The sequence below is a fragment of the Hyla sarda genome, chromosome 1, assembly GCF_029499605.1.
Source record: "Hyla sarda isolate aHylSar1 chromosome 1, aHylSar1.hap1, whole genome shotgun sequence".
NCBI classification, from domain to species: Eukaryota; Metazoa; Chordata; class Amphibia; order Anura; family Hylidae; genus Hyla; species Hyla sarda.
In genome coordinates, this window is record NC_079189.1 from 617,619,806 (window position 1) to 617,631,417 (window position 11,612).

At 38.7% G+C, this 11,612-nt stretch overlaps 1 protein-coding gene across 1 annotated transcript in view; it reads left to right on the plus strand.

Moving 5' to 3' along the window:
* LOC130314468 (uncharacterized) overlaps window positions 1–9,583 on the plus strand; it is a gene marked incomplete in the record, with an annotated part of 198,042 nt that extends 188,459 nt beyond the window's left edge. The window contains 1 exon segment of the mRNA XM_056552729.1: window positions 9,423–9,583. Within this exon segment, the coding sequence (XP_056408704.1) occupies window positions 9,423–9,583 (161 nt within the window).
* Window positions 9,584–11,612: the final 2,029 nt, after the last annotated feature.

Below are 11,612 nucleotides of genomic sequence, written 5' to 3' on the forward strand. Positions count from 1 at the left end.
ACACATATTACCACACAGATTCCACATTAATTACCACACATATTACCACACAGATTCCACACCAAATACAACACATATTACCACACAGATTCCACACCAATTACCACACATATTACCACACAGATTCCACACCAATTACAACACAGATTACCACACAGATTCCACATTAATTACCACACATATTACAACACAGATTCCACACCAAATACAACACATATTACCACACAGATTCCACACCAATTACCACACATATTACCACACAGATTCCACACCAATTACAACACATATTACCACACAGATTCCACACACATTACCACAAAAATATCTAAACCAATTACCAAGCATATTACCACACAGATTCCACATTAATTACAACACATATTACCATACAGATTTCACACCAATTACCACACATATTACCACACAGATTTCACACCAATTACCACACATATTACCACACAGATTCCACACCAATTACAACACATATTACCACACAGATTCCACACCAATTACCACACAGATTTCACACCAATTACAACACATATTACCACACAGATTCCACACCAATTACAACACATATTACCACACAGATTCCACACCAATTACAACACAGATTCCACACCAATTACAACACAGATTCCACACCAATTACCACACAGATTCCCACACAGACTCCACACCAATTACAACACATATTACCACACAGATTCCACATTAATTACAACACAGATTCCACAACAATTACCACACACATTACCACACAGATTCCACACCAATTACCACACACATTACCACACAGATTCCACACCAATTACAACACAGATTCCACACCAATTACAACACATATTACCACACAGATTCCACATTAATTACAACACAGATTACCACACAGATTCCACATTAATTACAACACATATTACCACACAGATTCCACATTAATTACAACACATATTACCACACAGATTCCACATTAATTACAACACATATTACCACACAGATTCCACATTAATTACAACACATATTACCACACAGATTCCACATTAATTACCACACATATTACCACACAGATTCCACATTAATTACCACACATATTACAACACAGATTCCACACCAAATACAACACATATTACCACACAGATTCCACATTAATTACCACACATATTACCACACAGATTCCACACCAAATACAACACATATTACCACACAGATTCCACACCAATTACCACACATATTACCACACAGATTCCACACCAATTACAACACAGATTACCACACAGATTCCACATTAATTACCACACATATTACAACACAGATTCCACACCAAATACAACACATATTACCACACAGATTCCACACCAATTACCACACATATTACCACACAGATTCCACACCAATTACAACACATATTACCACACAGATTCCACACACATTACCACAAAAATATCTAAACCAATTACCAAGCATATTACCACACAGATTCCACACAAATAACCTCAGAGAGTCCGACACAAATTATACAGATTCCACACCAATTACCACACAAATTATCACCTTAATTTCACATAAATTACCACACAGATTCTCACACAAATAATAACACAAATTACCACAGATTCCACACACATTACCACAGATTCTACACAAAAATTACCACAGATTCCACACACATTACCACAGATTCTACACAAAAATTACCACACAGATTATAGATTATTTCTTAAAATTCTCCTGGAATCAAAGGATTTAACTTCTGCTTCAAGAATATTAATTCTAGAGATCTATGGCCAACAATAATAACAATAATACTTCATCTTCAGTCTCTTCTTACCTGCATTACAAAGCTGTTGCCACTAACAAGATGGCTGCCTGCTCCTTATAACAAGATGGCTGCCTGCTCTTCATAACAAGATGTCTGCCCTCTCCTCATAACAAGATGGCTGCCTGCTCTTCATTACAAGATGGCTGCCTGCTCTTCATTACAAGATGGCTGCCTGCTCTTCATTACAAGATGGCTGCCTGCTCTTCATAACAAGATGGCTGCCTGCTCCTCATAACAAGATGGTTGCCTGCTCTTCATAACAAGATGGCTGCCTGTTCTTCATTACAAGATGGCTGCCCTCTCCTCATAACAAGATGGCTGCCCTCTCCTCATAACAAGATGGCTGCCCTCTCCTCATAACAAGATGGCTGCCTGCTCCTTATGACAAGATGGCTGCCTGCTCCTTATAACAAGATGTCTGCCTGCTCTTCATAACAAGATGTCTGCCCTCTCCTCATAACAAGATGGCTGCCTGCTCTTCATTACAAGATGGCTGCCTGCTCTTCATTACAAGATGGCTGCCGTCTCCTCATAACAAGATGGCTACCTGCTCTTCATAACAAGATGGCTCATTTTTCATGGTCAGGAAGTCATTACTGAGACTTGTAGTTCTCCTCACACACTGACATAGTGTCCATCACCAGGAGACATGATCAGGCCCCTCCCTGCTAATGAGCCAGGACAAAAATACCTCTCCCTGGGATCTAGTCATAGTCTGCTGTATGAGGGAGGACAAAAATACCTCTCCCTGGAGCTAGTCATAGTCTGATGTATGAGCGAACAAAATTACCTATCCCTGGGATCTAGTCATAGTCTGCTGTATGAGACAGGACAAAAATACATCTCCCTGGGATCTAGTCATAGTCTGCTGTATGAGGGAGGACAATATCACCTATCCCTGGGATCTAGTCATACTCTGATATATGAGGGAGGACAAACATACCTTTCCATGGGATCTAGTCATATTCTGCTGTATGAGAGAGGACAAAAATACCTTTCCCTGGGATCTAGTCATAGTCTGCTGTATGAGGGAGGACAATATTACCTATCCCTGGGATCTAGTCATAGTCTGATGTATGAGGGAGGACAAAAATACCTCTTCTTGGAGCTAGTCATAGTCTGATGTATGAGCGAACAAAATTACCTATCCCTGGGATCTAGTCATAGTCTGATGTATGAGGGAGGACAAACATGCTTTTCCCTGGGATCTAGTCATAGTCTGTTGTATGAGGGAGGACAAAATTACCTATCCCTGGGATCTAGTCATATTCTGCTGTATGAGGGAGGACAATATTACCTATCCCTGGGATCTAGTCATAGTCTGATGTATGAGACAGGACAAAAATACTTCTCCCTGGGATCTAGTCATAGTCTGCTGTATGAGGGAGGACAAACATACCTTTCCCTGGGATCTAGTCATAGTGTGCTGTATGAGACAGGAAAAAAATGCCTCTCCCTGGGATCTAGTCATAGTCTATATGGGAGGACAAAAATACCTCTCCCTGGGATCTACTCATAATCTGCTGTATGAAAGAACAAAAATACCTCTCCCTGGGATCTAGTCATAGTCTGCTCTATGAGGGAGGACAAACATACCTTTCCCTGGGATCTAGTAATGATCTGCTGTATCAGACAGGACAAAAATACCTCTCCCTGGGATCCAGTCATAGTCTGTTGTATGAGGGAGGACAATCATACCTTTTCTTGGGATCTAGTCATAGTCTATATGGGGGAGGACAAACATACATCTTCCTGGGATCTATTCATAATCTGCTGTATGAAAGAACAAAAATACCTCTCCCTGGGATCTAGTCATAGTCTGCTGTATGAGGGAGGACAAACATACCTTTCCCTGGGATCTAGTCATAGTCTGCTGTATGAGGGAGGACAAACATACCTTTCCATGGGATCTAGTCATAGTCTGCTGTATGAGACAGGACAAAAATGCTTCTCCCTGGGATCTAGTCATAGTCTGCTGTATGAGGGAGGACAAAAATACCTCTCCCTGGTATCTAGTCATATTCTGCTGTATGGGGGAGGACAAACATACCTTTCCTGGGATCTAGTCATAGTCTGCTGTATGAGGGAGGACAAAAATACCTCTCCCTGGTATCTAGTCATATTCTGCTGTATGGGGGAGGACAAACATACCTTTCCTGGGATCTAGTCATAGTCTGCTGTATGAGGGAGGACAAAAATACCTCTCCCTGTGATCTAGTCATAGTCTGCTGTATGAGACAGGATAAAAATACCTCTCCCTGGGATCTAGTCATAGTCTGCTGTATGAGGGAGGACAAAAATACCTCTCCCTGTGATCTAGTCATAGTCTGTTGTATGAGACAGGATAAAAATACCTCTCCCTGGGATCTAGTCATAGTCTGCTGTATGAGACAGGACAAAAATACCTCTTCCTGTGATCTAGTCATAGTCTGCTGTATGAGACAGGATAAAAATACCTCTCCCTGGGATCTAGTCATAGTCTGCTGTCTTAGACAGGACAAAAATACCTCTCCCTGGGATCTAGTCATAGTCTGCTGTATGAGGGAGGACAAAAATACCTCTCCCTGTGATCTAGTCATATTCTGCTGTATGAGGGAGGACAATCATACCTTTTCCTAGGGTCTAGTCATAGTCTGCTGTATGGGGGAGGACAAACATACCTTTCCCTGGGATCTAGTCATAGTTTGCTGTATGAGACAGGACAAAAATGCCTCCCCCTGGGATCTAGTCATAGTCTGCTGTCTTAGACAGGACAAAAATACCTCTCCCTGGGATCTAGTCATAGTCTATATGGGGGAGGACAAAAATACCTCTCCCTGTGATCTAGTCATATTCTGCTGTATGAGGGAGGACAATCATACCTTTTCCTAGGGTCTAGTCATAGTCTGCTGTATCAGACAGGACAAAAATACCTCTCCCTGGGATCTAGTCATAGTCTATATGGGGGAGGACAAAAATACCTCTCCCTGGGATCTAGTCATAGTCTGCTGTATGAGGGAGGACAAAATACCTCTCCCTGGGATCTAGTCATAGTCTGCTGTATGATGGTGGACAAAAATACCTCTCCCTGGGATTATTGTATATAAGGAGGTGATAATTATTGTATATAAGGAGGTGATGATTATTGTATATAAGGAGGGGATGATTATTGTATATAAGGAGGTGATGATTATTGTATATAAGGAGGTGATGATTATTGTATATAAGGAGGGGATGATTATTGTATATAAGGAGGTGATGATGAATATATATAAGGAGGGGATGATTATTGTATATAAGGAGGGGATGATTATTGTATATAAGGAGGTGATGATGAATATATATAAGGAGGGGATGATTATTGTATATAAGGAGGGGATGATTATTGTATATAAGGAGGGGATGATTATTGTATATAAGGAGGGGATGATTATTGTATATAAGGAGGTGATGATTATTATATATAAGGAGGGGATGATTATTGTATATAAGGAGGTGATGATTATTATATATAAGGAGGGGATGATTACTGTATATAAGGAGGTGATGATTATTGTATATAAGGAGGTGATGATTATTGTATATAAGGAGGTGATGATTATTGTATAGAAGGAGGTGATGATTATTGTATATAAGGAGGGGATGATTATTGTATATAAGGAGGGGATGATTATTGTATATAAGGAGGGGATGATTATTGTATATAAGGAGGTGATGATTATTGTATATAAGGAGGTGATGATTATTGTATATAAGGAGGTTATGATGATTATTGTATATAAGGAGGTTATGATGATTATTGTATATAAGGAGGTGATGATTATTGTATATAAGGAGGTGATGATTATTGTATATAAGGAGGTTATGATGATTGTATATAAGGAGGTGATGATTATTGTATATAAGGAGGTGATGATGAATATATATAAGGAGGTGATGATTATTGTATATAAGGAGGTGATGATTATTGTATATAAGGAGGGGATGATTACTGTATATAAGGAGGTGATGATTATTGTATATAAGGAGGGGATGATTATTGTATATAAGGAGGGGATGATTACTGTATATAAGGAGGTTATGATTGTTGTATATAAGGAGGTGATGATTATTGTATATAAGGAGGTGATGATTATTGTATATAAGGAGGTGATGATTACTGTATATAAGGAGGTGATGATTACTGTATATAAGGAGGTGATGATTATTGTATATAAGGAGGTGATGATTATTGTATATAAGGAGGTGATGATTATTGTATATAAGGAGGTGATGATAATTGTATATAAGGAGGGGATGATTGTATATAAGGAGGGGATGATTATTGTATATAAGGAGGTGATGATTATTGTATATAAGGAGGTGATGATTATTGTATATAAGGAGGTTATGATGATTATTGTATATAAGGAGGTTATGATGATTATTGTATATAAGGAGGTGATGATTACTGTATATAAGGAGGTGATGATTACTGTATATAAGGAGGTGATGATTATTGTATATAAGGAGGTGATGATTATTGTATATAAGGAGGTGATGATTACTGTATATAAGGAGGTGATGATTATTGTATATAAGGAGGTGATGATTATTGTATATAAGGAGGGGATGATTATTGTATATAAGGAGGTGATGATTATTGTATATAAGGAGGTGATGATTATTGTATATAAGGAGGTGATGATTATTGTATATAAGGAGGTGATGATTATTGTATATAAGGAGGTGATGATTACTGTATATAAGGAGGTGATGATTACTGTATATAAGGAGGGGATGATTATTGTATATAAGGAGGGGATGATTATTGTATATAAGGAGGGGATGATTACTGTATATAAGGAGGTGATGATTATTGTATATAAGGAGGTGATGATTATTGTATATAAGGAGGGGATGATTATTGTATATAAGGAGGTGATGATTATTGTATATAAGGAGGTGATGATTATTGTATATAAGGAGGGGATGATTACTGTATATAAGGAGGTGATGATTATTGTATATAAGGAGGTGATGATTATTGTATATAAGGAGGGGATGATTATTGTATATAAGGAGGGGATGATTATTGTATATAAGGAGGTGATGATTATTGTATATAAGGAGGTGATGATTACTGTATATAAGGAGGTGATGATTACTGTATATAAGGAGGTGATGATTATTGTATATAAGGAGGTGATGATTATTGTATATAAGGAGGGGATGATTATTGTATATAAGGAGGGGATGATTATTGTATATAAGGAGGTGATGATTATTGTATATAAGGAGGTGATGATTATTGTATATAAGGAGGGGATGATTATTGTATATAAGGAGGGGATGATTATTGTATATAAGGAGGTGATGATTATTGTATATAAGGAGGTGATGATTATTGTATATAAGGAGGTGATGATTATTGTATATAAGGAGGTTATGATGATTATTGTATATAAGGAGGTGATGATTATTGTATATAAGGAGGTGATGATGATTGTATATAAGGAGGTGATGATGATTGTATATAAGGAGGTGATGATTATTGTATATAAGGAGGTGATGATTATTGTATATAAGGAGGTGATGATTATTGTATATAAGGAGGTGATGATTATTGTATATAAGGAGGTTATGATGATTATTGTATATAAGGAGGTGATGATTATTGTATATAAGGAGGTGATGATGATTGTATATAAGGAGGTGATGATGATTGTATATAAGGAGGTGATGATTATTGTATATAAGGAGGTGATGATTATTGTATATAAGGAGGTGATGATTATTGTATATAAGGAGGTGATGATTATTGTATATAAGGAGGGGATGATTATTGTATATAAGGAGGGGATGATTATTGTATATAAGGAGGGGATGATTATTGTATATAAGGAGGGGATGATTATTGTATATAAGGAGGTGATGATTATTGTATATAAGGAGGGGATGATTATTGTATATAAGGAGGGGATGATTATTGTATATAAGGAGGGGATGATTATTGTATATAAGGAGGTGATGATTATTGTATATAAGGAGGTGATGATTATTGTATATAAGGAGGTGATGATTATTGTATATAAGGAGGGGATGATTATTGTATATAAGGAGGTGATGATTATTGTATATAAGGAGGTGATGATTATTGTATATAAGGAGGGGATGATTATTGTATATAAGGAGGGGATGATTATTGTATATAAGGAGGGGATGATTATTGTATATAAGGAGGGGATGATTATTGTATATAAGGAGGTGATGATGATTATTGTATATAAGGAGGTGATGATTATTGTATATAAGGAGGTGATGATTATTGTATATAAGGAGGGGATGATTATTGTATATAAGGAGGTGATGAATATATATAAGGAGGGGATGATTATTGTATATAAGGAGGGGATGATTATTGTATATAAGGAGGTGATGATGATTATTGTATATAAGGAGGTGATGATTATTGTATATAAGGAGGTGATGAATATATATAAGGAGGGGATGATTATTGTATATAAGGAGGGGATGATTATTGTATATAAGGAGGGGATGATTATTGTATATAAGGAGGTGATGATTATTGTATATAAGGAGGTTATGATTATTGTATATAAGGAGGGGATGATTATTGTATATAAGGAGGGGATGATTATTGTATATAAGGAGGTGATGATTACTGTATATAAGGAGGGGATGATTATTGTATATAAGGAGGGGATGATTATTGTATATAAGGAGGTGATGATTACTGTATATAAGGAGGGGATGATTATTGTATATAAGGAGGGGATGATTATTGTATATAAGGAGGTGATGATTGTATATAAGGAGGTGATGATTATTGTATATAAGGAGGGGATGATTATTGTATATAAGGAGGTGATGATGATTATTGTATATAAGGAGGTGATGATTATTGTATATAAGGAGGTGATGATTATTGTATATAAGGAGGTGATGATTATTGTATATAAGGAGGTGATGAATATATATAAGGAGGGGATGATTATTGTATATAAGGAGGGGATGATTACTGTATATAAGGAGGTGATGATTATTGTATATAAGGAGGTGATGATTATTGTATATAAGGAGGTTATGATGATTGTATATAAGGAGGTGATGATTATTGTATATAAGGAGGTGATGATGAATATATATAAGGAGGTGATGATTATTGTATATAAGGAGGTGATGATTATTGTATATAAGGAGGGGATGATTATTGTATATAAGGAGGGGATGATTACTGTATATAAGGAGGTTATGATTGTTGTATATAAGGAGGTGATGATTATTGTATATAAGGAGGTGATGATTATTGTATATAAGGAGGTGATGAATATATATAAGGAGGGGATGATTATTGTATATAAGGAGGGGATGATTACTGTATATAAGGAGGGGATGATTATTGTATATAAGGAGGGGATGATTATTGTATATAAGGAGGTGATGATTACTGTATATAAGGAGGGGATGATTATTGTATATAAGGAGGTGATGATTATTGTATATAAGGAGGTGATGATTACTGTATATAAGGAGGTGATGATTACTGTATATAAGGAGGTGATGATTACTGTATATAAGGAGGGGATGTTCCGGTTATTGTGATGTTTCGTTTTCTTTTCAGATCCTCCTGAGCCCAGGGTTGTGCGCAAGGATTTATCGTTTCAGCTCGTCCCGGTGTCTGATGTCCATGGACCAATCAGGTCAGAGGTCAAATCCAGATTAATAAGATCAAAGGATAGAAGGGGAGAGGCTGAGCTCAGGGACAGCTGTCAATCATTATGAGAGGGAGGAGCCGGACTCTCAGACTCTCTATAGTGTGTATACATGTAGCATATAGAGCTGTCAATCACTGTGGGGGAGGAGCCGGACTCTCAGACTCTCTATAGTGTGTATACATGTAGCATATAGAGCTGTCAATCACTGTGGGGGAGGGGCAGGACTCTCAGACTCTCTATAGTGTGTATACATGTAGCATATAGAGCTGTCAATCATTATGAGAGGGAGGAGCCGGACTCTCAGACTCTCTATAGTGTGTATACATGTAGCATATAGAGCTGTCAATCACTGTGGGGGGGAGGGGCAGGACTCTCAGACTCTCTATAGTGTGTATACATGTAGCATATAGAGCTGTCAATCACTGTGGGGGGGAGGGGCAGGACTCTCAGACTCTCTATAGTGTGTATACATGTAGCATATAGAGCTGTCAATCACTGTGGGGGGGAGGGGCAGGACTCTCAGACTCTATAGTGTGTATACATGTAGTATATAGAGCTGTCAATCACTGTGGGGGGAGGGGCAGGACTCTCAGACTCTCTATAGTGTGTATACATGTAGCATATAGAGCTGTCAATCACTGTGGGGGGGAGGGGCAGGACTCTCAGACTCTATAGTGTGTATACATGTAGTATATAGAGCTGTCAATCACTGTGGGGGAGGGGCAGGACTCTCAGACTCTCTATAGTGTGTATACATGAAGCATGTAGAGCTGTCAATCACTGTGGGGGAGGGGCAGGACTCTCAGACTCTCTATAGTGTGTATACATGTAGCATATAGAGCTGTCAATCACTGTGGGGGAGGGGCAGGACTCTCAGACTCTCTATAGTGTGTATACATGAAGCATGTAGAGCTGTCAATCACTGTGGGGGAGGGGCAGGACTCTCAGACTCTCTATAGTGTGTATACATGTAGCATGTAGAGCTGTCAATCACTGTGGGAGGAGGGGCAGGACTCTCAGACTCTCTATAGTGTGTATACATGTAGTATATAGAGCTGTCAATCATTGTGGGGGGGAGGGGCAGGACTCTCAGACTCTCTATAGTGTGTATACATGTAGTATATAGAGCTGTCAATCACTGTGGGGGAAGGGGCAGGACTCTCAGACTCTCTATAGTGTGTATACATGTAGTATATAGAGCTGTCAATCACTGTGGGGGGGAGGGGCAGGACTCTCAGACTCTCTATAGTGTGTATACATGTAGCATATAGAGCTGTCAATCACTGTGGGGGAGGGGCAGGACTCTCAGACTCTCTATAGTGTGTATACATGTAGTATATAGAGCTGTCAATCATTGTGGGGGGGAGGAGCCGGACTCTCAGACTCTCTATAGTGTGTATACATGTAGCATATAGAGCTGTCAATCACTGTGGGGGAGGGGCAGGACTCTCAGACTCTCTATAGTGTGTATACATGTAGCATATAGAGCTGTCAATCACTGTGGGGGAGGGGCAGGACTCTCAGACTCTCTATAGTGTGTATACATGTAGTATATAGAGCTGTCAATCACTGTGGGGGAGGGGCAGGACTCTCAGACTCTCTATAGTGTGTATACATGTAGTATATAGAGCTGTCAATCATTGTGGGGGGGAGGGGCAGGACTCTCAGACTCTCTATAGTGTGTATACATGTAGCATATAGAGCTGTCAATCACTGTGGGGGGAGGGGCAGGACTCTCAGACTCTCTATAGTGTGTATACATGTAGCATATAGAGCTGTCAATCACTGTGGGGGAGGGGCAGGACTCTCAGACTCTCTATAGTGTGTATACATGTAGTATATAGAGCTGTCAATCACTGTGGGGGAGGGGCAGGACTCTCAGACTCTCTATAGTGTGTATACATGTAGTATATAGAGCTGTCAATCACTGTGGGGGAGGGGCAGGACTCTCAGACTCTCTATAGTGTGTATACATGTAGCATATAGAGCTGTCAATCACTGTGGGGGAGGGGCAGGACTCTCAGACTCTCTATAGTGTGTATACATGTAGCATATAGAGCTGTCAATCACTGTGGGGGAGGGGCAGGACTCTCAGA